Source organism: Meles meles, chromosome 7 (assembly GCF_922984935.1).
Source record: "Meles meles chromosome 7, mMelMel3.1 paternal haplotype, whole genome shotgun sequence".
In the NCBI taxonomy this organism is placed as follows: Eukaryota; Metazoa; Chordata; class Mammalia; order Carnivora; family Mustelidae; genus Meles; species Meles meles.
In genome coordinates this window covers 8,746,510-8,770,448 of record NC_060072.1, presented here as the reverse complement: position 1 = coordinate 8,770,448, position 23,939 = coordinate 8,746,510, and the positions used below count along the sequence as shown (strand labels likewise).

General features: G+C 58.9%; 1 protein-coding gene across 2 annotated transcripts in view; it reads left to right on the top strand.

Moving 5' to 3' along the window:
• Positions 1 to 2,324: 2,324 nt before the first annotated feature.
• The window catches only part of CACNA1I (calcium voltage-gated channel subunit alpha1 I), a 116,726-nt gene continuing 95,111 nt past the window's right edge, over positions 2,325 to 23,939 (top strand). For both annotated transcript variants that reach the window (XM_046012719.1, XM_046012718.1), the window contains exons 1-2: positions 2,325 to 2,440; positions 12,987 to 13,243. In XM_046012719.1, coding sequence (XP_045868675.1) covers positions 13,008 to 13,243 — 236 coding nt within the window. In that variant the 5' untranslated portion in view covers positions 2,325 to 2,440; positions 12,987 to 13,007. The remainder of the gene's footprint in view (positions 2,441 to 12,986; positions 13,244 to 23,939) is intronic.

Here is a 23,939-nt window from a genome sequence, read left to right as displayed (position 1 = left end):
TCCACTGAGCCACCCAGGCGCCCCGAAGGCGTCAAATATTGTGGGTGGACATAAAGCAGAACTTCTTGCCCGAGTGGAAGACCGAGTGGCTGCAGGGTGGGGGTGTGTGTTAGTCCCTCCAACAGGGGAACGCACTAGAATCATGGAGGGAAGCAAATTTCTCCTTCAATATGAAAGAGAACTCTGAACGATCGGGGTGCTCAGGGAGCAAAGCGGCTGCCGGGGGCAGTGGGGAGCTCAGTGTCACCCCAGGTAGGCAGGCAGGGGCTGCATGGCCCCTTTGGAAGGCTGGAGCTAAAGAGACCCAGTCCTGAGAATTCACTGTCTGGCAGCTTCTCAAGGTCCTATCCAGTCTTTCGAGCTTTATGAAAATGTTGCCAGAGGACAATGGAGAGAAAGTGAGCAATGTTTGTTAGCTTCTCCCTGACTTGCTGTCCAATTGCTGTCTGCTGTCACTCTCCCAGGCCCAGAGCTTTCCACGGGGCACTCAGTGGGTCAGGGCCTGGCGTGTCTGCCCCTGCCACCTTATTTCTTACCTCCGTGCCTTTGCTTCTGTCCTTTCTTCCTCCTGGAAGCCATTTCTCCGCCCACTACCTCTCCTCTTCTCTCAGTCAAAGGAGCGTCCCAGGCTCCGTGTGAGCCTCGTGCCTTTGGGGAGGTTGTCCCTTGAAGACTCCCCATCTGAAGCCCACTCCATTCCGAAATAAGTCCGCCCCACAAATGGACACCCTCTGGCCTGCTTACTCTGTATTATGAGACACCTCCTAGCCTAGGTCTGCCTACAACACCTTTCGCTGTGGTCTGGTGTCAAAGGTTTGTCTCGTCTCCCCGCACAGATTAAAGGGTAGGAAGGGTTGAATATTTGCTGAGCACCTACTAGGTGCCAGGAATAGTGCCAAGCCCTTTATAGACTGTTCTCATTCTGCGAAGTGTGAACTTTCCTTTCCATCTCACAGATGAGGAAACTGAGGCTCAGACACTTGAAGGGGCTTCCTCAGTCAGGAAGCCACGAGCTGGGATCAAAACTGAGTGCCCCTTCCTCCACAGCTCTGCTCATCTGCCAGGCCAAGTGGCCCCAGGGCAGGCCTCAGTATCCTCATTATCAACCCCCACCCAGCACCAGCCCCATGCAGGACCCGCTTCCCCGCCCCCCCCCCCCCCCCATTTTCCAAGGAGATGAGGTGGGAATGGAGAGAGTGCTGAGTGTTTCTTATATGCTTCAGGCTCCTATGGCCCAGACTGCCCAGGGGAGGTGGAGGGGCTGTGGACATTTGAAGCTGGAGAAAAAAGCCTCTGTTCTACTTGGGAGACCTCTTGGAAGGCTTCCTGGAGGAGGTGACCTTTTAGCCAAGCCCTGAAAGTTGGGACGAAGCACGAATGCAGATTAGGAGGAAGGAAGCTGCCTGGGCCGATGAGCCGATTTGGAGTCCAGTCGCAGCCAACTCCACCACACGCAGCCTACTCCAGCTGGGGCCTCAGCTGGGCAGCGCCTCTCTTGGGCAGTGGGGGACCTCTTCCCCCAATCTCACAGTACCTCAGTGCGAATTCAGAGTGCTACGTGGCCAAGAAGGGACCTGGGACACGAGGGTGGTCGGTCAGTAATGGGGAGGTCCCCTCCCTTTTTACGCATGACGCAGCCCCCTCAATAGGACCCTCCCCCGGGCACGACCCTGAATGATAAGGGGGGTGGCCGCCAGGCTTGGGGCTTCCTGCCCTCTGGGGAGGAGTGGGGGCTCACCAGCCGCCGCCGTGAGTCTGTCTGTCGCCTCCACGCCTCCCCCCCTCCAGCGTCCCGCGCCTGCAGCTTTCCCCGAAGACATTTGGTGTCAGTATAAGGACGGCTTTGCCTCGCACGCGGCGCGGCTCGGTCTCGCCGCCGCCGCACGTCCCCGCACCGCCGGGCGCTCCGGCTCCTCCGCAGCCCCCGCCGCGCGCAGACCCCGCGCCTCGAGCCCGCGGCCGGAGGCGCCAGCCGAGCGGAACCCGGCGAGGGACCAGCCCCGACCCCGCGCCGCCGCCGCGCAGTCCTCCCCGGCCACTTGCCGGCCGCTCCGTGCCCGCAGCGCCCCCGCCCCCGGCCGCGGCCCCGGCCCCGGCCCCGGAGCGCCGCGCTCCCGCCCGCCCGCCGCCCGCCGCGCGCTCCAACTCCGGCGCGGTCCGCGGCTCGCCCGCGCCGCCGGCTCCTCGCCGCCCGCCCCAGCCTTGCCGACCCTCCGGCCGCCCGCCGTCTCCTCCCGCCATGGCCCGGGCCCCGGGGCCCGCCGCCCACCGCCCGCCGCCCCGCGCGCCCCAGGGGCTCAGCTGATCCTGAATTGGCAGGGGGTGGGGGTGCGGCTGGCGGGGCCGGGGGTCCCCTCGATTTCCGGCTTCGGGGGGCACGCGGCGTCCCCGCGGCTCTGACCCGGACGACCCCCTGCTGCCCTGCCAAGTCCATGCCAAGGTAGGTGGGGGTTGGGGGGGGGGAGGAAGGGAGGGCTCCGCTCCGAGGCCAGTTTCTTAGCGCGTCGGGTGCTTTCTTTACCGAGGCGTGTATTTGTTTATTTCTGGGGACCGGTTCCCCCCCCCACGCGTGCCCAGCAGGTTGGGCCCCCATCCCGTGCTTTTGGGCAGGTGCCTTGGGGGGAAGGACGGGAAACTTTGACCGGTCCCTTCTCCAAGGCCAGGAAAGTTCTCTCGGTGCCAATGCTGAAGCCGGCTGAGCCAGCGCTGCAGAAATTTATTCAACAAGTCGGGCTGCCGGCCGGGGAGGGGGGGGGCGCCCAGTGTGTGTCTGTCTGTCCCGCGGCCCCTCCATGGCTGCGGCTTTGTGGCAGCGGGACCAGCGCTGGTGTCAGTGTCCGAGGGCTGAGCTGGGAGTGCTTGCACAGGCAGAGGATAGGGGGCTAGAATGGGGGAAGCCCAGGCAGCGGTAACTTTCCTGGAGGCAGAGGTGGTAGTGGGCCCCCTCCTGGGCCAGCCCCCCTGGGGTACTCAAGGCTTCGCTGCATGAAGCCAGGCCAGGGGCTGGAGCTGGGACTCTGGGGGGTAAAAGGAATCCTCAGCAGGTTGGGGCTGGTTATATAATGAATGTTTATGATGATTGGGTTTTAATTGTCTGCTAGGTGGTGTGTGGGGGGAATGTGGGGGGCAAAAGGCCTTGGCAGGCGGTGGGAAAGCCTCTGGGGGGAGGGCTTGTTGCTGGGGGAGGGGGCTTTTTGGGTGGGTTCAGGCTGAGGCAGCAGGCAGTCCGTCTGCTTGTGTCTTTCTCCTTTCTGGGGTCCTGGGGGCTCTGAGCCAGGGATGAGACTGGCATGTGGGGAGACCCCCGAGCTACACTGTGGCCGTGTGAGTCTGTGTTCTGGGTCCAGGGGTGTGTGTGTGTGTGTGTATGTGTGTGTGTGTGAGAGAGAGAGAAAGAGAGAGACAGAGAGAAAGCTTGCTTGCGTCTGTGCCCGTATGGTGTGATGGGGTCTGACACGCCATGTCAGGAACCCCTGAGGACTGGAGGGCTCAGGTTGGCCTGAGCTGGGAGCCCGTCCATCCTTCCGTCTCTCACGCCCTGAGTATTCACCCAGCAGATCCCGGCACCACCCAGGAACTGGGGTGCTGGGCCCATAGGGATGTGGATCCATGGGCTGGGCCCTGGGAAAGGGTCTGGCCGAGCAGTTCGGGCCTGCTTCCCGAGGCTGCGAACCTCAGGCCCTGCCCACACTGTCAGGTCGCCTCTTGGATCAACATTTCCCCCTCGGCCCCACGGACTGGCTTTGGAAACTCTTGTCCACCCTTCAGGGTAAACTTTTTGTTCAGACTGCAGGACCTGGGCTGGGCTGGAGACAGGGTGGGGAGTCTAGCTACCTCCCTGTCCCCTTCCCGCCTCCACCGTTAGGGCTGAGCCAGAGGGAGGGGACGCCAGTGGGTGACAGAGTAGGGCGACACAGAGTGGGGACCAATTCTGAGGCTGCAGTCGGGGGAGGAAGAGGAAGAGGGAGGAGCACATCCTGGGGCTTGGTGCTGAGCCAGTCTGGCACCAAATTCTCGAGCTCCAGGCACACACGCCCCAGAGGGCCTGGGCACCACACCGAGTCCCAGCACTCTCTTCCTGGCCGCTCACAGCAGCCCGGCCTGCCGCTGGCACCCTGAGGTGCAGCCCTGGGGAGGGGCTACAGGCTTGGCAGAAGGTTCCTCCCGGTCCCACCCCCCAGCCCCCATTCCAGGTGCTTCTGAGAGGGCATCTTCTAGGCCCACCAGAGGGCACCAAGCAGCATTTCCCGAGTCCCTGAGCCCTGACTCCCCTTGACCTTGGGTGGGGAGGTGGGGACGGAGGTGGCCGTGAGAACGGCTTCTCTCTCACCCTCTGTCACCAGCTCCAGACAGACTCCTCCGGAGAGCCCACAGCCAAGCTGGGAGCAGTTTGGGGGATGGCTGTGTGATTATAGCTCCTCTGTGCCCCGACCCAGAGCCACACAGAGTACAGGGCATCGCCACCTGTGACTCTCCCAGTCCCCTTCCTCATGCCACCCCGCCCCTACTGCTGTCTCCACCACCCACACCCCATGTGGGACTCCCCGAGGCTTCAGCCCTCCCAGGAAAGGCAGTTTCTGGACGACACTTGGTTCTCCCCCACCTTGGAAGAGCTCCCGCCCCCAGGCAGCTTCTGAGTTCTTTCCAAGGTAACAAAGCAGGCTGTCGTGGGGCTCCCGGATTCCTGTCTGTCTCCCTCTCCTCCAGCTTGTTCTCTGAGTTCCCCAGCTCCCAGCTCAGGGTGCTCAAACACTACGTCTAGAAAGATGGGATGCCGGGCTGGGGGTGGGATGCTCTCCCCACTGCAGGGAGAGCAGGGTCCTCCTTCCTTCCTCTCCATCCCTTTCTCTCCTCCCTGCTTCCTTTCTCGTCCCTTCCCCTCTGCTCCTTTCTGACCCCTTCTCTCCCCCCCAGCTCTTTTCTGCAGAATGCCTCCTTCAAACACGTTCCCAGGATCTGCTCTTGCCTTGTGCCCTCAACCCCTGTGCCCACAGTGGACGGAGCTATGGGCGGACAGGTGGCATGTCTGTGCTCCATGCTCCACGCTCTGTGGCTCTCTGGAACTGTGCGTGTGTGGGTCTGTGGGTCTGCAGGCGCGTAGGTCTGAGGATCTATAGGTCTGTGGGCGTACGTGTCTGTGGATCTGTGGACGTGTGGATATTGAGATCCACGGCCCAGTAGATCCATGGGCCCGTGGATCCTGATATCCAGGAAGATGTGGGCTGAGTCGCTCCCCCCCATGACTGCCAGCCTGGGGAAAGAAGAAAACACATCTGATTTCCTTTTCTCTCTCTTGTATTTATTAAGCACCTACTATGTGCCAAGCTCTATTCTGGTTACTGGGGGACACAGTGGTGAACAAAAGGGAGCAGACCAGTTCTGCCCTATTGGGGCTTCTGTGCCCCTGAGAGGGGGCCTGGGGCTCCCCCCTGCCAGGGGCTATGTGGGCATACAGCTACAAGGCCTGGTTTTCTCCTGTGCCCTTGCCAGGGAGAACGGAGCTCTGTTGGGTATGTGGGTGGTGCAGATTGTGGAGGGCTTAAAAGCACCAGGTGTTTGGATGTCCTTGAACAAGTGTGAGGGGTTTGGGGGGCTCGTTGAGCAGGAGAGGATAAGAGGGAAGTGGTTTCTTCAGGATGGAGGCCATGGTCTTTTGGGGCTGGAAGTCAGCACAGACCCAGTCCTGCCTTCATCTCAGGGGCCCTGCCTCTGCCAGTTCCGCCTCTTCCTGGACTCTGGCCACAGTGGTCTCAGGATCATGCATTTTGAGAACAAGTGTCAGGCTTTTCTCTGTCCTCCTCACTGACTGCTGGCCCTGATGAACAGTGAGGGTCCCAGGCAGCTCTCTGCCGGTCCAGGGACTTACGCCTTCTCCCTGGACCACTCAGCTCTTGTCCCCAGGTGGGAAAGACATGAGCACGTTCACCATCATGGGCATGGCCCAGGGAGGGAGGGCACTTAGCCTCATGGGGGGACTCAGCTTCTTAAAGGATTGTTGTGAGGCTTAGACATGTCTCTGCAGTGCCCAGCACGGGGCCTGGTACAGTGAATGGAAGCTGTTTCTCTTTCATGAAGGTACTTTCCAGTTCTTTCCCCCTGTCTGCTGTCCCTTTGGTGAGGTAGCGAAGGGGTCCCGTTCTGCATTTTATACCAGAGGACATGAAGCTTGGGGAGACTGTATGTTGCGGTGAGTGCGGGCTGGGCGCCGAACCTGGGCCCCGAGACTCCCAATCCAGTGCTCTCCCTTCCTTGCACAACTTTTCTCCCTCTAGGGACCGCATCCACTCTCATTGTTTAGCTGAAGTAAGACCGAGGGCCCTCATTACTGCAGAATGAGCAAAAAAATGATCACCAGCGTCGCCTGCTGGGAAATGTTCAAACACACTGATGGAGATTCAGATACAGTCTTGCTGGCTGGCATGAGTCGTGAGGCTGAGAGCTGGCAAACAGCGACAATGTCTAGTGACAGGCATGTGGACAGGTACCGGGGCGCAGGTGGGCGGGCTGCAGTGTCCTGTCCACCGCCTGCATGGCCCTTCATATGGTAGCATGGATCGGGGCCTTCCAGAGCTGACCCGTCGCTCTTTCACCAAGCAGACCTTGGACCCTGGGAAAATCCCTTAGCCTCCCTGGGTCTCAGTTTCCTTACCTGTAAAGTGGAGAGAGCAAAAACACTTACGTCGCTGGATTGTAACGAGGTGCCTGGCCCACAAGAAGTGCTCCCCTATTAATGCTGGCTGTGACTCTTGGTAGCCATCGTGGGAAGGGGTTCTGATTCCCTTCATTGAATGCTGCAAAGCTGGGAGGGCTGGCTGTCGGTTTTGGTGACAGGACCAAGATGCCTGCGGTGTATGCAGACCCGGCTGGGCAGACCAGAGCAAGCTTTGCCTCAGGTCATGCATCTGGGGCCATCCTTGAGCCACTCATCTTTAGGTTAGAGGAGACTTGCTTGGCTGCAGTTTCTCTGAAGAGGATCTGAGGGCACTGGTGGACCACATGCACCCTAGATGCTGCAGTCTGACTGAGTTGCCAGCCAGGCGCTGGGGCTCCCAGGCTGCTTCAGGAGATGGCCCCACTGCAGAATTAGGCATGTGACCTCCTGCTCTATTCTGTTATTCGGTGCCATTCGGGTCCTACCCTTGCAGGGGAACGTAGGCAAACTTGAGTATGACTGGGGATAGGTCCGAAGGAGTAGATGATCTGGAAATGTCACCCTGGGAAGGGTTGAGGGAGCTGGCAACAAGAGGCCCGGGGCAGACGAGGCTCCGGGGCGGGCGGGCTGTCGTCATGCATCTGCAGGGCTGCCGTGCGGAAGAGGGAGCAGACAGAGGGTTCCAGGGGTTCTGGGATGCTGGCTGGAGGATTCTGGGAGGCACGTGTCCCCCAGCCTCACAGAGACTTTCCTGCAGGCTGCCAGATGCGGGCTCTGCCTTGGCATTGTGTGTTTGTGAGTGTGTGTCTATGTGAATCTGACGGGTATGTGAAGGGTGTGTTTGGGTTTGTGTGAGCAGATGCTGTGTGTGTTTGTGTGTGAGGGTCCATGCCCGGCTGTTTACATCTGTGAGTGTGTGAGTGTGTTTGTGTGGGTGGATGGGTGTGTGTGAGCGTGAGTATGCGTGTGAGTGCATGATCTGTGGGCTGATGAGCACATGGTGACCCACTATGCCCCTTTGGGGACCCCGTTCTTTTCAGAGACTCCCTGTGTGGAAATCTGGTGCCCATAGGAGTCGAAAACCAGGCACTGTGACTCTGGGTCTCCAAAGAGGCGGGATTCTGGAATTTCACAGCCAATGGCACTCACGGGCATGGGGGACGGTCACAGGCCCACTGTGCATTGGCCTGGTGTCTGGTGGTGCGGCCAAGGGCTGGTGGGTGTCACCCCACTCCGTCCTCCCGCGGTCCTGCCACGCGCAGTGGTCACCCTCCCTTTATAGTCGGAGTCACCGCGGGCCACCGCCGGGCTGCGTGGGGCGCCAGGGGTATTGATGCAGAGCTGGGACGGCACCTCAGGGCTTGCCTGGCAGCCTGGGCTCTGAAATGCCACATTACGGAAGTCCGAGGTTATTGTAGCTAATATGTCGGGCCTCTAAAGTCCTGGGTGATTCTGAGATTCCTAGACTCTAGTATTCCCAGAATGAATTTGTTGCTTATTCTCCTAGCTGTGACGTTAGCTGATGTGTGGTTGTTGGTAAAGGAGTAAGCAGGTTGTCTGCTGGTGTGTGCTGGTGGATACATGAATACACACATGTATGCATATGCGTGCACACACCCACACCCACACTCACGCACACACTCACGCACACACTCACGCACACACTCACGCACTCACACAGGGCCTGGGATGACCAGGAGAGGCCTCGTGTTTTTCTCCACCAACCAGGTTCTGAGCTCTGCAGACACAAGGCCTCTCCACACCATACTCCAAGGGCTCTGGAAGATTCTGGGAGGCAGACTTCCCCCACAGACCTGCGGGGTCTTTGTCCACACTGGGGGGTCTTGGCTGCGCCAGCAGTGATGTCAGCACTGTCTGGGGACCCAGCTTGGGAGGGAAGGCCCGGCTCCAGGGCACCTTTCCCTGTCCCAAGCTGGTGTCTGTGAAGGTTCAGTGCTTAGGCTCGGCAGTGGCAGGCCTGAACTGGGACCTTGGCTTTGTCCTGTAGCAGCAGAGTGACAATGGGCACTGCTGGACTTCTCTGGGCCCCAGTTTCTTTCTTCATAAAGTAGAAATAAGGATGGTTTGTACTTTAGGGGGTGATGGTAGAAATTGGCATATAAGTGATGCCTAGAAAGCCCTTTGCTTGTTACCTGGCACAGTCAGACTCAGTCAGAGCCTCTGTGATGCTGTGGTGATGGTGATGATGGTGGTGATGGTGATGATGGCGATGATGGTGTTGATGGTGGTGATGGTGGTGATGGTGATGATGGCGATGATGGCGATGATGGTGTTGATGGTGTTGATGGCGATGATGGCGATGATGGTGTTGATGGTGATGATGGCGATGATGGTGTTGATGGCGATGATGGCGATGATGGCGATGATGGTGTTGATGGCGATGATGGTGATGATGGTGGTGATGGTGTTGATGGTGTTGATGGCGATGATGGTGATGATGGTGTTGATGGTGTTGATGGCGATGATGGCGATGATGGTGTTGATGGTGTTGATGGCGATGATGGCGATGATGGTGTTGATGGTGTTGATGGCGATGATGGTGTTGATGGTGTTGATGGCGATGATGGTGTTGATGGTGATGATGGTGATGATGGTGGTGATGGTGTTGATGGTGTTGATGGCGATGATGGTGTTGATGGTGATGATGGTGGTGATGGTGATGATGGTGTTGCTGGTGTTGATGGTGGTGGTGGTGGCAGCGGTGATGATGGTGTTGATTGGGATGGTGGTGTTGATGGTGATGATGGTGTTGCTGGTGGTGATGGTGGTAGCAGTGATGTTAGTGATGGTGGTGATGGTGGTGGTGATGATGATGATGATATTGGTGGTGGTGCTGGTGATGGTGATGGTGGTAGTTATGGGCGAGAGATGGCTGGGGTGCAGCCCCTGGGGATGGCACAGCTGGCCTGAAGCATGCTTAGACACCTACCTTCATGAGTTTTAGAGAGCTTTCCCATCCACATGATGTGGGAACTGGTGACACAGGCAGGAGGAGGCCTGAGCTTTACGGAGGGAAAGGCCGAGGCTCCAAGAGGCTGGTGGAGTCAGGAGTGGGGGTGTGTGTTCCCGACACAGTGGGCTTCTGCTCCTGCCCCTGCACTTGCTCACAGAGGCCAGTCCAGTCCACCAGGCAGTGGCCCCATCCTGGGAGTACTCAGAAGGGGGAGGCTCCAGGACGTGGAGGCAGCTCAGAGTCTGGGGCCAGACGCACCTGAGTTTGAGTCCCTCAGTGCTGCCACCAGAAGCCAGACTTCCCATCTCTGTGAGGCTCCATTTGGAGACAGGTTGGAGCCCAAGGGGCCCAGCTGCCAACCCCTCAAGAGCTTCTAGCCCTAGGCAGTGGGGCAGCTGGGGACAGGAGCAGGGCTTTGGGCATAGGGCAGAGGGAATTTGGACTATGGGGAGCAGGTGAGAGGGTGGCACCCTCAGTGGGCACTGGGAAGCAAGTGAGAGGGTGGAGGCTGGGTGGGCACCAGAGAGCAGGTCAGAGGGTGGAGGCTGGGTGGGCATGGGGAGTGGGTTGGGGGCGGTGGCCTTGGTAATTGTGGTCTCTAGGAGTCCCACAGTGAGGCAGGAAAGCTGTGAGGACAAAGGACTATAACCTTTTGACACCTTCACAAGTGAGGTGAAAAGCAAGTTAGGACGGAGTGGGCAGAGCTGGGAGGGAGGAGAGGGGTGGTCTCGCGTGGCTCCAGGGGCCGTGGCAGCTCTTCGCACCCAGGCAGTTGCAGGAAGGGTTTTGGTGGCACCCGGCTGGGGTGCCATCAGGGCCAAGGCAGGGCCAGGCTTTTCTGCCCCTAAAACATGTCTCAAGTCCACCCCACTCTTCCTGCCTCCACCGGAATCCAGGGCCAGGCCAGCCCATCCTTCCCACCTCCTTTTGGCCTTCCCAGCCCCACCCCTGCCCCACCACTCACTCTCCCTTTAGTCCTTAGAGGACTGGCTTAAAAGCACAGACCAGAGCACACCACTTCCTGCCTAAAACCCTCCTGCGGCTTCCTGTTGCACTTGGAATAAAAAGCAAACTCCTTCCCAGGCTCTCAGTGGGGCCTGCCAAGCACTCCACTCATCCCCTCCCTGCCCTCGGATCGGCACACTGGCCTCGTTTCTCTTCCTTAAATGCACCGAGCTCGTCCCAGCCCCCCAGTCTCTACACATGCTGTTCCTTCTACCTGGAGAGCTCGTCCTACAGATCACGCATGGCTGGTGCCTTCTGCTTCCTATTTTTATCTTTGGTGTCTTTTTCCTTCCACTAGGTGCCTTTCCCCCTTGTTTGTTTACTTCCCAGCACATTTTATTAATTTATCCAGTGTGGATTTGTTGAGCCCCTAGAATGTTGCAGGCACTGTTCTAGGCACTGGTGGGGTGGGGAATGGAGCGGTGAAAGAAGCGGACCACAGTCCCTGCTCTCCTACAGCCTCCTTCCAGGTTGGGCAGACAGGCACTAAATCATAAAGATATAAATACATAAATTATACGGTATGTGTGTTGGTGATAAGGGCTCTGGAACCCAGAGGGAGAGAAATTAATTGACTCATGTGTCTCCCTCCCTTGCTGGAGCATCAGCCGAAATGCGGGCTGGTGCCAAGCCTGCCTTCTTCACTGGCGGAGCCACTGTGCCGGCCCCGTGCCTGCACATAGTAGGTGCTCAGGAAATAGTTCCTGGACAAATGAATGCATCATCAGGCCTGGGGACCAGGGCGTGCGGCTGGAGGAGAGGGTGTTCCGGGGAGAGAGGAAGGCGTGAACACAGGTCTGGAGGAGGCAGCTGGAGCTCTAGGACTGAAGGAGGTCCAGCATGCCAGAAGCAAGGGGCAGGCAGAGGGACGGTGTCCTCAGAGGCTGGCCCTGTGGTGGGCAGGCCTGGAGCCACTCCAGGGAGGGTGTTTTTCAGCCCAGGGGTTGACACGTGGCAGGCCGAGTTGCCTACAAGCTTATGTAAGGCCCATGGCTGTTTTTCTGGAACCAAGAGCGAAGCCTGGAGCTTGGGAGAAAACTCTGCCTCCCTGACCAGCCGGGTACAGTGGCAGGAAGTGCCAACTCCCGCCTGTTGCCCCCGGGAGCCAGAGAAATGTCCAAACCCATCAGCTCTGGGCAGCTCGGCAGCCGCGGGCAGCAGTCCGCTGAGCCCCGGGAGCTCGGGTTCTGTCTCCAACTCCCATTGTCCAGCCCAGCCCTGTCGGGGTCCTAAGCCCTGGGAGACCCCAATACGTGGCGATTCGGGGGTGGGTGGCCTCTTGGATGAGGTGGGGAGGGGGCAGGCCCTGACAAGTGGCTGTCCTTCCTCCTTCACTGTTGGCCGTCTGTGCAGAGGGGGCCAGGCAAGGTCATGGCCAGCCATCACTGAATGGAGGGCCGGTGCTGGGACTCTAGCATTGAAGCGTGCCCTAGCCTTGGTGCGCCTCTTCCTTCCCTGGCTCTGTTTCTCCATGCGCATGGGAGCGCTCCTGGGGTTGCTGGAATCATCAGAGGAGACCGGAATGTGGAAGTGTCCCCTTTGCTGAAGCCAGGAGCAGCAATGTAATTTGCAGAGCTCGCTGCCGAACGGAAACGTGGGGGCCCCAGATCACAAAGGATGAAGAATTTCAAGTTGGTGACAGCCAAGCATTGAACCCAGAGCAGGGCCCTTCTGAGCGTGGAGCCCTGGGTGGCCGCACTGGTCACACTCCCAAGAAGCCAGCCCTGGGAGCGTTCTCCCTCTGCTTTTGCTGGACTGTGTGTCTGTCCTGTCTGTCTCTGGGCCTCAGTTTCTCCAGCTGAAAAGCTTGTTGGTGTGTAAGGTCCCTGAGTTCTCACCTTCATGAGGTCGTGGGGGGAGATCCCTGGGCTCACTTCCTCAGGGAAGGCTGCCCGGATTTCCTCCTGGCTTGCCCAGTTCCCTCGGTGTCTGGCTCCACAGCCCTCTAACCTCTCCTCTGTTAACGCCTGTCATCCTGGTGATGATGTCTGACTTGACAGTAACTTCCCTGTTTTCGTGCAAATTTTCTTGTCTTCGATGATGTAGTAAATATACAACCACGGTCTCATAAAAACAAAACAAAATCCAACTAATATCACAGCTACATTCTAGGTAGGTCTTATTCTCACTCTTCATCTCCCCAAACTGAGCCTGCGCGGAGTTGACCAGACTTGCCCCAGGACCCCTCCCTGGAAGTGGATTTTGATTTGGATGCATGGGAGGCCCTTGGCTTGCTCCTAACCATTGTGGCAGAGTGAGAGCGAGGGGCTATGGGCTGTCTGGGCTGTGTCCCCTTGTGGGGGCAGGTGGGTGCCAGGCAGCCCCAGCCACGTGCCACCCTTCTTCCTCCCCCAGGGCTCCTTGCTCGGCACCGACATGGCTGAGAGCTCCCCGCCGCCCTCCTCCTCTGCCGCTGCTGCCCCAGCAGCTGAGCCCGGAGTCACGGAGCAGCCGGGGCCCCAGAGCCCGCCTCCCTCCCCTCCAGGCCCAGAGGAGCCCCTGGATGGAGCCGATCCTGAAGTCCCTCACCCGGACCTGGCGCCCGTTGCCTTCTTCTGTCTGCGACAGACCACCAGCCCCCGGAACTGGTGCATCAAGATGGTGTGTAACCCATATCCTTTGCGTGGGGGGCAGGGGGCAAGCTGTTCCTGACTGAGCCCTGCCTGCCACACTGTCCTCTGGTTTGGAGGCCGTGGTGGCAGTGGTGTGGTGGTCGAGCTCTGATGTGGGGTCTGGGGGAACACGGGGGCACGGAGGGCCGACTGATGAGGACCTGGTGTCCTACTGACGTGAGCGTCATTGACGACTGTGGGGGTTGCCTCCTTCAGGGTCCCGTCCGGTGAGCAGGACATGGGCCGAGCCTGTCTCTGCTGCCGGACCCCAGCCCCCCAGCACGAAGTCTGGCCTCAGTGCTCACTGGGCGCATATTGGCCGTGTCGGAGTTGAGCCTCCAGTAATAAGCGGTGTTGGGGAGGGGGAGCATCAGGAGCAAAAGCCTGGGGAAGAGAGGAACTGAGGGCAGTTTGTTGTGGCTGGAGTGGAAGAGGGAGTGCCAGTGTGGGGCTGGACGGGGAGAGGGAGGCTCGCGGGGCCACGTGAGGAGCTGGCCTGTGTTCTCAGGGCAAGGCGACCAGGCGAAGTTTGCAGCTGGGATGTGATGTGCAACCATCCGTGTTTTAGAAGGATCGACGGCTCAGTGCAGTGTGGAAATGGATCGTGGGCTGAGCTGAGGGCTGGGGGCTGGTGAGGAGGTGGTTTTGGGACACAGACATGGTGGCCTCTGGGTTTGGGGCTTGCCCAGCAGAACAGAGTCTCTGCCAGTGCTCAAGGCTACACAGGGTAGTGCCTGAGCCCAGCTCTGGACACCTGGGCTACCCGGGATGCTGGCTGGGGTGGCAGGGTGGCCCCCAGGAAGGCTGAGGGAGGCAGACATGCAGAGCCCAGGGTGCTGGTCTCCCTCCTGGGGAGGGGGCTGGGTGATAACCTTGGAAACTGGATGGTCTCTGCTGGAATCGGTGGAGTGTGGGTCTGGGTGCCCTTAGCTGGGTGGAGGGCCAAAAGCCAGGTGTTCCTTCTGTAGGACGGCTGGTTAGAGGGTCTGTTCAATAACTCTGTTCACCCAGGTCTCCCCAGCATCAGCCCTGGAATCTCAGAGGACAGAGAAATGTAGCTAGCTGCCCCGCCCTGGGAAGCTGCCAGGAGTTGGGGGCGCAGACACCATCCATGGGAACAGTTTTAGTACAGTATGTTGGGGAAACCTTAGGAGACTGTAGCATGTGAGCTGAGAGGTGGGCAGGCCAGGAAAAGGGGGACCACAGGAGGTCTGAGGGAGAGAAAGGCTCGCTGGAAGACCAGGGACACAATGGAACCACGTCGCGGGTACCTTGCCTGTGCGGGACTAGGGTTGATTCTGGCTCTGCTGTTTGGGTGCTGTGTGACCTTGGGAAAGTTACTTTACCTCTCTGAGCCTCATATGTCCGGACTGACAAGATCTGGGCTGGGCTGGAGGCAGAAGCATGGCTCAGATGGCCTTGGTCTGGGAGTGTGACTCAGCTTACTCTCTGACAGGCTCTGGCATGTCTGGCTGGGCAGAAGCAGCCCTAGGCTGGTCCTGATGTCTTGGAAGCCCTTGGATAGAGAGCCATCTAGGGTAGACGCCTATCTACGGTAGAGTCCCACCTACCATAAACTAGATGTGTGACTTTGGGCAGCTCCTTCTCTCTGAGCCTCAGAGCCTCTCCCTAAAGACAGGGCCTGGATAAGGTCTTGACCTCAGGCACTCTGACCTCAGGCACTCTGGGCCCTCATCACTGAGCAGCCCATAGAGACCCTTCCAATTTGCCACATTTCTGGTGTGTTGGGGAAACTGAGTCCCTGGGGTCTTCTGGCCTTAGTTCTCACCATCCCTCTGGGCTCCCCCCCAGCGCATGTGGGAGCCTGGGCTTGGAAGCAACCATGGGGCTGGCCCCTGGAGGGGAGGGAAAGGGTTCCGCTCCTGGGCAGGGCTGGGCTTGGTCCTCTTCTGTCTCAGGGAGAGTCCTGCGTCCAAGCGTGTGGAAACCGCCCAGGGGAGGAGGGCTGCCAAATTCAGCCCCCGCCTTCGGGAGGGACTCCCCAACACTGGGAGCCGCTCAGAGCGGTGTTGGGCTCCCCGGGCCCCGTGACAGAGGCTGGGAGGCTAGGGCGCAGGTCTCTGCCTGAACTGGCTGCCTCGCTTCCAAGCTCCCTTCTGGACCAGAGATCCAGTGACTCTGGAGTGGAGTGGCTTTGCAAGTCAGGTCTGGGTCTCTCAGCCTGGAAGCTTTTGGGATTGAGTCTCAGGGTTCAGAGTTTCGATGTAAGGCTAACTGACAATCAAATTCCAAGCCTCTGTGATTCACAGCCTGTAAAGCTCGGTGTTTCAAAGAGGGCATGAATCCAGGATCTGGTGGCCGTGATGGTTTATGTGTGGAAGTCCAGGGACCCGAGATTCTAGGCTCTGTGAATAGAATGGTTCAGCGTTCAGATTCCATAGCCTGAGTCGGGCCCATGGGAGAGAGACCGAGGCACGTTTCTGCAAGTGCAGGCCCAGGTGACCTTGGCTGGTGTCAGCAGGGGCTCCGAATCAGAGACTTGACCGTGGGTACGCTCAGGCCCAGTTTTAGAGTTGCTGTGTGTGTGTGTGTGTGTGTGTGTGTGTGTGTGTGTGTGTGAAGGGTGTCTTTGATCAGGTGCCAAGGGCTCTAGGATTCTTCCCTGGACAGAAACCTCCCTTCCCCCACCTTCTCCTTGCTGGGGGAGGTCCGGGAAGGGGCAGTGCTCAAGCGAGTGCTCCTCCGTGGGGACACGGCTGGCATTTTGGATGTGACAGTATTTGCGGTCCAGACTGTGTTGCATATTACATATTTGGTGTTCTCGGTCCCTAAATCGTAGAAGGTAGTGGCCCCTGATCTCTGTAGCAACCACAAATGACCTTTGTCATCTCTAGACTCTACACCATTCCGCTTCCCATCAAGAACCCAAAGTTATGATGGACGTGTTGGCATCCAAGTCAGACTTGTGGGAGCAGCTCTCAGGCCCAGCAGGTCCAGGGTCGTGGCGGGTCAGGATGGCAGGGTCTGCTCAGAAGGACCATCTGGAGCACTCGAGTCCTTGGGGAGTGAGGAGCCCTGGCTGGGAGCCTCTTGTCCTTTGAAAGCTGGTGCTCCCTGACTCGGCTCCTCACCCAGCCTGGAGCTCAACCCTGTGTCACCACCTGACTCCCCAACTCACCAGAGAGCCCGAAGAGGCTGCCGGGACCGAGAGGGGCTGGCGCACTGGGAGGGAGGGCCGCACCCCCCCCCACCCCCCGGCCGGGCCTGGGCCTTGAGCAACGCACCTCCAGCCAGGGCTTCAGCTGGCAAGTCTCCGGGTCTGAAATGTCAGGGGACTGGTCGCGCGGTTTGACTCATGGGTAGGTGGCAAGTGGAAAATGCTGGGGCCCTGAGTCAGGCAGACCCAGGGCTCATTCTGCCTTTTATTTGCTGTGTGATCATGGGCCAAGTTTTTTTTTTTTTTTTTTTTAAAGATTTTATTTATCTATTTGAGAAGAAAACAGAGAGGAGAAAAAGCGTATGAGAAGTGGGGAGGGGCAGAGGGAGAGGGAGAAGCAGATTCCCCGCTGAGCAGGGAACCGGATTCAGGGCTTGATCCCAGGATCCCAAGATCATGACCTGAGCCCAAGGCGGACACTTCCCCGTCTGAGCCACCCAGGCGCCCCTGCAGGCGGGTTTTTTAAATCTCTCGGAGCCCCGTTCTCTCTGCTGTCAAATGGGGGTGGTAGTACCCCCCTCTCAGGAGGGCACTGAAGACCAAGCAGTACACAGGGCGAGTGTGGACATGGGGTTCTGCAGAGAGAGACCCCCGCGGTTCTCACACCTGCGCTCACGGGTGAACCGGGCCTCATGGATAACCGAGCCAACGCTCCGCTCTGGGAGATGCAAAGAGACGGTAGGCATCAGGTCTTTAGAGAGTACATAACGCCCCCAGAGGACTTTGTTTCCAGGGAAAATCAGATTCGATCTCCGTTTCTTAGGGAAACCTGCGCCAGTTACGCCGCCGGTCGTTACGCCCCCATCCACGCGCACGGTGTTGCCAGGCGGCCGAAACCTACCTATTTTCTCCCCGGCTTCCATGCGGGAGCCTTTCTGGGGAGCCAGCCCGGCTGCATGGGGGAGAAGGGCCCATGGTGGGCTGCCTGTGCCCTGGTTTTCCCTGCTCTGTAATGGACGATTACAGGTGATTGGAGATAACGACTTGGAAGCACCCCCACAGCAGTGAGGCCGGGCCAGGGGAGCGGCTCGGGGTGGTGATAAGGGCTGGCACTCCTGGCGCTCAGCGCTCTGCTGCCTTGACGCCTGTAGCCACCCCCCCTCCCCCAGGGCTGTGCAAGCCCCATTGCACCGACAGGAAAGCTGAGGCTCCGAGAGGTTGACTGACTTGTACCCCCGCGTCGCACAGCCAGGGTGTAGTAGAGCTGGGATGAAAGCCTCGATTCCTCTGAATCCCCAGCTTCAGCTTGTATCCAGGACACTGCGGACACCTGCCGAGTCTGGAGAAGCGCCACGCGGAGCGGGGAGATTTGCTCCACGTTTCCAGGAGGCAGTGGGGAGGGTCTCCCTGGGTTTCAGCATCTACATTGGACAGCCACCTCTGCGGCCCGCCTGGGTCCATCCCCTGAGCGCGTGCGGCCCCTTCCCTTTGGGCTTGCTGCTCCCAGGCTGCTGCCTCCCGCGCACCAGCCAGTGGGGAGCCGGCACTTCTGCGGCGGGGAGAAGCAGCCACGCGTGGAGGGAAGCCAGTGGGCTGTGAAGGCGGCCTCTCTGCTGGGCATGGCTGGGAGGAAGGAGACGCCAGCTGCCAGCGACCTTGGATAGGTTACCACCACCCTACCCCCTGACCCTCGGTCTCCCCGTCTGCAGGATGGGAAAGTTGGCCAGTGAGGTTGGGAAGGGGCTGGTGGGGGACCGACTTCCGGCCCTCCTCGGAATCATGTCAGTGGTGTCTTCGGGAAACCCCCCTCAGGCGCTGTGTTCCTTGTGGGTGGGCTCCCTTGCTCCGTGCTTGTGGCTGTGGTCCTTGCTCTCATCTGTCCCTCTGGGCCCCTTCTGTCTGCTTCTGGTCCCCTACCTGGCTCCCGCCCTCTGCTTCCTTTTGCTTCGAGGTCCAGCTGGCCAACATCCCCACCGTGCAGACCCTCTGACCTTGCCGGTCACCAGGGCCCATGCTCTCATTTTCGCTCAAGCCTTGTGCTATCCAGTCTGGGGGTTCAGCATGTTTGTTGGAGGTGAATGGGTTCTCATTCATCTCTCAGCCATTCACGAGATCATTTGACCCGATCATTTGACAGCTATGACCATTTTGTGCGAGGGAAGTTGACTCTGACTCCCCGGGAGAGACATCGGTTGGAAGCCCCTCTAGAGAAGGCTCCTGTCGGGTGGTGATGAGGACTGATGATGGCCCGGGGCACTGGCAGGGCCCGGAGACGGGGGTCCAGGTGCTGGTGTTGGTGCCTTGGGGGTGGTGTTGGGAGAACACTTTGGTGACCGCAGGGACTGTGGCTTGTGTGAGTGTGAGTGCAGACTTGCTCCTGGCTTCTTGGCCAAGAGGCCTTTGCCATTGCTGAACCTCTGTTTGCTCATCTGAGAGGTGGGGCCACAGCAGCGGCTGGGGGAAAATGTCAGGGGGCCAAGTGACAATTCCCGAGCCAGCGCTGGCTGGGTTTCTAGGAGGGTTAAGTGAAGAGTGGCAGCTGTGGGCACACTGGGGCCAAGTGGGGAGCTGTGGGGAGCCACCAAGAGTCCTGAAGGTAGTGGCAGCTGGGCCCCCAGTCTTCGATGATGGTTTGAGAAGCCCGTGGGCCAGGCTGCTTCTGGGGGAGGGAGGGCATGAAGGGTGGGCAGCGGGAGGAGAAGAAATCCTGGGGAGCCCCAAATGGATTGGAGGAGAAAGGGGGTGTCGCCTGCAGGAAGAAGACCCCCTCCCATCACCCTGTTATGCCGATGTGATCACCTGGGCCACCCCCCATCTCTAGACCTGCTTCCTCTCAGTCTTACTGCACCAGACAGGGCATCTGGCCCCCCAGATCAAGGCCTCTAGGACCCTTCTGAGGGTCTTTATCAGGAAGCCCTGCCTTAATCTAACTTCCACCCTTCCTGGACTGAGCCCATGCCCTATTGCTGTGCTGTTTGGAACATCTGAGTTTTTCCATCTCCTTCTGTCTAAACGCACGGCTCCTGGATCTCACCTCAAATGCCCACTGATGAGGTGGGGTGCCCTCCCTCCCCAGCACAGTGAGGAGAGCACCCGGGAGCCTGGAGCTGTGCAACATGGGCGGTCTCCTCTGCCTTGGACCCCGTCTCCCCCGCCTGCACCCTCCCCAGCAGGGGCTCCTGGGGCCCCCTCCGTGGAAGGAGTTTGTCACCCACAGAGTGCCGCGTGCCCAGGAGCGGCTGTTGTCTCCCTCCCTGCCTGCCTCCTTTCATTTGTTTACTCCTTCTTCCCTCACTCAGAAACCTCCCATGGCTCCCTGTCACCCCCAGAATAGTCTCACTTGGCCTGGATTTGGGTCCTTCTATGGTTCCGGCCATCCAGCCCCCCCCAACCCCCCGCCGCCGCCTGTCCTCCAGCCACCTTCCTGCTCTTTGCCTTCATGCTTTCTGTTCTGAAGCCCAAACGACTGCTGCTGTTTCCGGACACGCCATCCTCCCCTGCCTTGGCTTCTGCTGGGTCTGCCCCCGCCCCCCGGAAACCCTCTCCCTGCCTCTATGGCTACAAATCCCCCCGGTCCCCCAGGCCCAGCTGCCTGACCCCCACCTCCAGGGAGTGATCCTGGGTCCTCAGCTTCTTCCTCTCTTGACCCTGTGGCTCTTTATCTTACAACTTTCTTCCGGCTTCAGGGGAGTTGTCCGTGGTTAGCTTTGTCTCCTCTATCTGGGGGAGGTCCCAGAGGGCGCGGCGCTGCGGCTCTCACTGGACTGTGTGGCCCAACCTGGGCTTGGCGCAGGTGGGTTCCTGCCTGGCTTTCCAGTTCATTCTGTACTTCCCCACCTGCCTTGGCCTCTCAGGTTCTCTCAGCACCTTCTGGGAGCTGGCAGGGCCGGGACTTTGGTAACCCCCATTCTACAGCCGGAGAGACTGAGGCCCAGGAAGGGGGCATGCGTTGCCCAGGGGCCTACGTTGAGTCATCAGAAAGCCAGGGCAGACTGGAGCCTAGCATTCTAGACTCTGAGGGCTGTGCTGATGGCCTGCCTGTGGCTGGGGAAGGGGCTCCTTAGGGGAGAGTATCCCCTCCTCCTTCGGCCTGGGGCTAATGGGAATGCCCAGATGGGAGGCCAGTGTCGCTGGAAGAAACGACACATGTCGGGGAAATTGTCTGTTTCCCTCCATCTGGTGGAGAGAAGATTTGTTTTTCTCAGAAGTCCAAGTCAGCATTGAGCCGCGCCCTAGGGAGGCTTCTCGGGGCCGGAGTGGCTGTTGCACTCTCGACAGGTCAGCAGGGTGGGCTGGACAGCCAGTCGGAGGAGTCTGGCTGGGTCAGAGAGGACCTGATCCTCAGGGCAACCTCTGGTTCCATCACATGGAGGTTCCTGTGTGAAGAGAGCTGTAGGTGAAGAAGCTGCCTCTGATCCAGCCTGGGAGCATTGGCGAAGCCTGCCTGGAGGAGGAGGCATTTGACTTGGGTCTTGCCGCGTGAGTAGGAGTTTTGCAGAAGCACAGTGGCGGGATAGTGTTCCGGGCAGAGAGAATCGTACAGAGAACAGTGAGTTTAGTGTGGCTGGAACAGGGTGAGGCACGTGCCGCATAGCGGGTGTCAAACGCCAGTTGAGGGCTTGTTCTTGACCTTTGGGTCAGTGGGGAGCCACTGAAGGGTGTCCAGCGGAGATCGGATATGAGTAAATTCCTTTGTTAGAATGGTCACTCCTGGAGCAGAATGGAGGATGCTTGAGGGAGAGGCCCGGAGACCAAGCTGTAGACTTCTGAAGCAAATATTGATTGGCGATTGTTGACTGATTGATGGATTGAACAAGTGTTGACTGAAGGGCAGCTTCAGAAGCGTTTTGGCCACTATTCCACACTGGAGTGCAAGTGCCCTCGGGCTGTTTAGCCGTGGTCGGTGGAGCCTTGGAATACCAGGCCTGGATCCTCGGTCGTGACCCTGAGGAGGCCCTAGCCTGCTGGGCAAGGCAGGGCCAGACCCACATCACACACCTGTGAAGCAAAGTCGGGTATAGGCTGAGTGGAGTGACCCTAATGGGGGGGGGCATGGCCACCCGGAGGACGGAGTGGTCAGTCTGTCCAGACTGGGGAGGCTGCAGGAGCCTTCCGATGAAGGAGGCCTCCAAGCCAGGGCAGCAGAGTGTCTGATGGGTGAGAGTTGGGGGGGATGGAGGACGGCAACCCCACTGAGGAAAGTGCCTTGTCAAGAGCCCTGGGGTCACCCGGGATGCTGGTAATCGCCTGGCGTGGGGGCTGGGAGAGGAGCGGGGTGGGAGCTGAGCAGTGAAGGACAGTTGGATTCGGAGGACGAAGCCGGAGACTGCACGGGGAGGTCACTGGCGTTCACTAAGCACCACCTGTGCGCGGGGAGCATTCCATCTTCCCGCAGCTCAGACAGCTCTAGGGAGGCCCAGAGAGGTGGAGCGCTTGTCCAGGGCCGCGGTGGCCGAGGGGGGCTTGGGCGGGTGGCCGAGGGGGGCTTGGGCGGGAGCCCAGGGTGTGCGCGGCCCCGGGAGAGCTGACCGCAAGGCTAGTTGTAATTGATAGCGAGATGGAGAATTAGGAGAGGGCCGTCTGGCTAATGAAGTGTCAGCCCCCTCCTGGGGCGTTAAAACATGATTGGATTTTTATTCGTCCATCCTGCCCGGGCTTCTGCGTCTGTGTCAGAAGTCAGTTTTGACCTGCCACCTCCCTCGGACCTCCTCGCCATCCTGTTGGGAGACAAACAGCCCCATTTGTTTCTCTCCGAGAGAAATCGATCCGTCTTTTTAATCAGCCAGAATGTCTCCCTGCTAATCTCTCTCCAGCTCTCCTGTGGGGCTGCCTTCCGCACTTCTGGCCCCTTCTGCCCTGTGGAGCTGTGCTCTGGTCTCCCTCTTCTCTCCCCAGGTTCAAATCCTGATGTGGGTACTTCCTGCTGTGTGGTGCTGAGCACACAGCTCAACCTCTCTGGACGACAGTTTCTGTCTGAGAAAACAGCAGGAGAAGGCTTGGCTAACTGTGAGGGGCTGTAGGAATGCGAGGGTTTGGGGTGCTGGCGTGGAGAGGGCCAGGATGGAGGTAAGGAGAGCGGGTGCCCAAGGTCTGCACCTGGATTCCCCCAGAGAGTGGCAAGAGAGGCTCTCCACCGCACTCCTCCGTTGAATGAGGGGGTGATTGGGGATTGACTGTCCCCCAGGGTCTGGTCTGGGCTCCACTAAGTGCAAGCTCGTGAGCTCGGGCAGGTCTCTCCTCCTCTCTGGGTGTCAGCGTCTCATCTATAAAATTATGGGGTGGGGGAGGTTAGGCTGTGTTAGTGATTTTCACTTGGGATGATTTTGCCCCTAGATTTGGCCATGTCTGGAGGCATTCTTGGTTGTCACGACTTGGGGAGGGTGTTCTATTGGTTTCTAGTGGATAAAGCCCAAATATCCTACAATGCAGGGGACAGCGTCCCATGACAAAGAATTATCACGTCCTAAATGTCAATAGTGCTGGGGCCAAAAACCCCTGGCCTAGGTGATTCCTGGGACTTCTTGAAGTTCTGAAAGTGTAAGCACAGAATGGAGCCCGTTGGGGCGAGGAGGGTAGGGACCGAGAAGGGGGGATCTCTGGGGCAGGAAGAGGAGACAGTGCTAAGTCCCAACCTGAAGGTTTCCTGTGGTCAAATAAACTTGAGTTTGAACCCTAGAGCCGCCATTTATAAGAGCATCACGTTTCAACGCCTTCCCATACACCTATGCGTCCGTCTCCCCATTTGCCTGTCCATCTCTCTGTCCATCCGTCCATCCATCTTTCCATCTCTTCATCCATTCATATGCCCATCAACCCATCATCCATATACCTTTACATTCATGCATTCATTCCCCCCTCCCTGACCATGAACCCATTCATTCATCCATAGACCCAAGGCCCCACCCCACACTCCTATCTATCCATCTATCAACCCATCCACTCATCCATCCATTCACTTGTGTGGCAGATACTGGTTGATCGACACACTTGCCCCAGCTCCCATCCACCCTGCCACCCACCTGCTCAATGTCCACTCAACCCTCTTCGTATACATTGTTGACAAGGCTTTTTGTACCTGACCTGTTCTCCTCACCGTCTAGACTGTGGGCTCCATGTTCCATTCATACCTGTCCCTTCTTTAGGCCATGGCCCTCAGCCCTGCACATAGTAGGTGTGCAGTGAAGCTTCCAGTGACGTGCACCCTAGCAAGCAAGGTGGGAGGTGGAGGGTGTGTGGACAGAGATGAGGCTGACCGAGAGAACTTACACAAGGGGCCTTCAAGGTCAAGCCAAGGAGTTTGGAAGCTCTCCAGAAGGCAGTGGGGAGCCACGGAAGGCTTTTGGTTCTGGAGGAACCCTCTGGCTGTGATTCAGATCAGGGGTGAGGGAGGACAGCCCGCCTGGGGCTGTGGAGGGGATCTGGAGGGGAGCGATTTAGGTGGTGAAATGGACAGGCTTCTGAGAGGCACAAGGGGATAAGGGGGAGGGAGCCTCTGGTGGGTTCTCCTCTGGGCAACGTCCAGCATGGGTGGTGGTTGGGGGGAAAGCATCCCCTGGGGGTTTGGAAAGCAGAGAACTT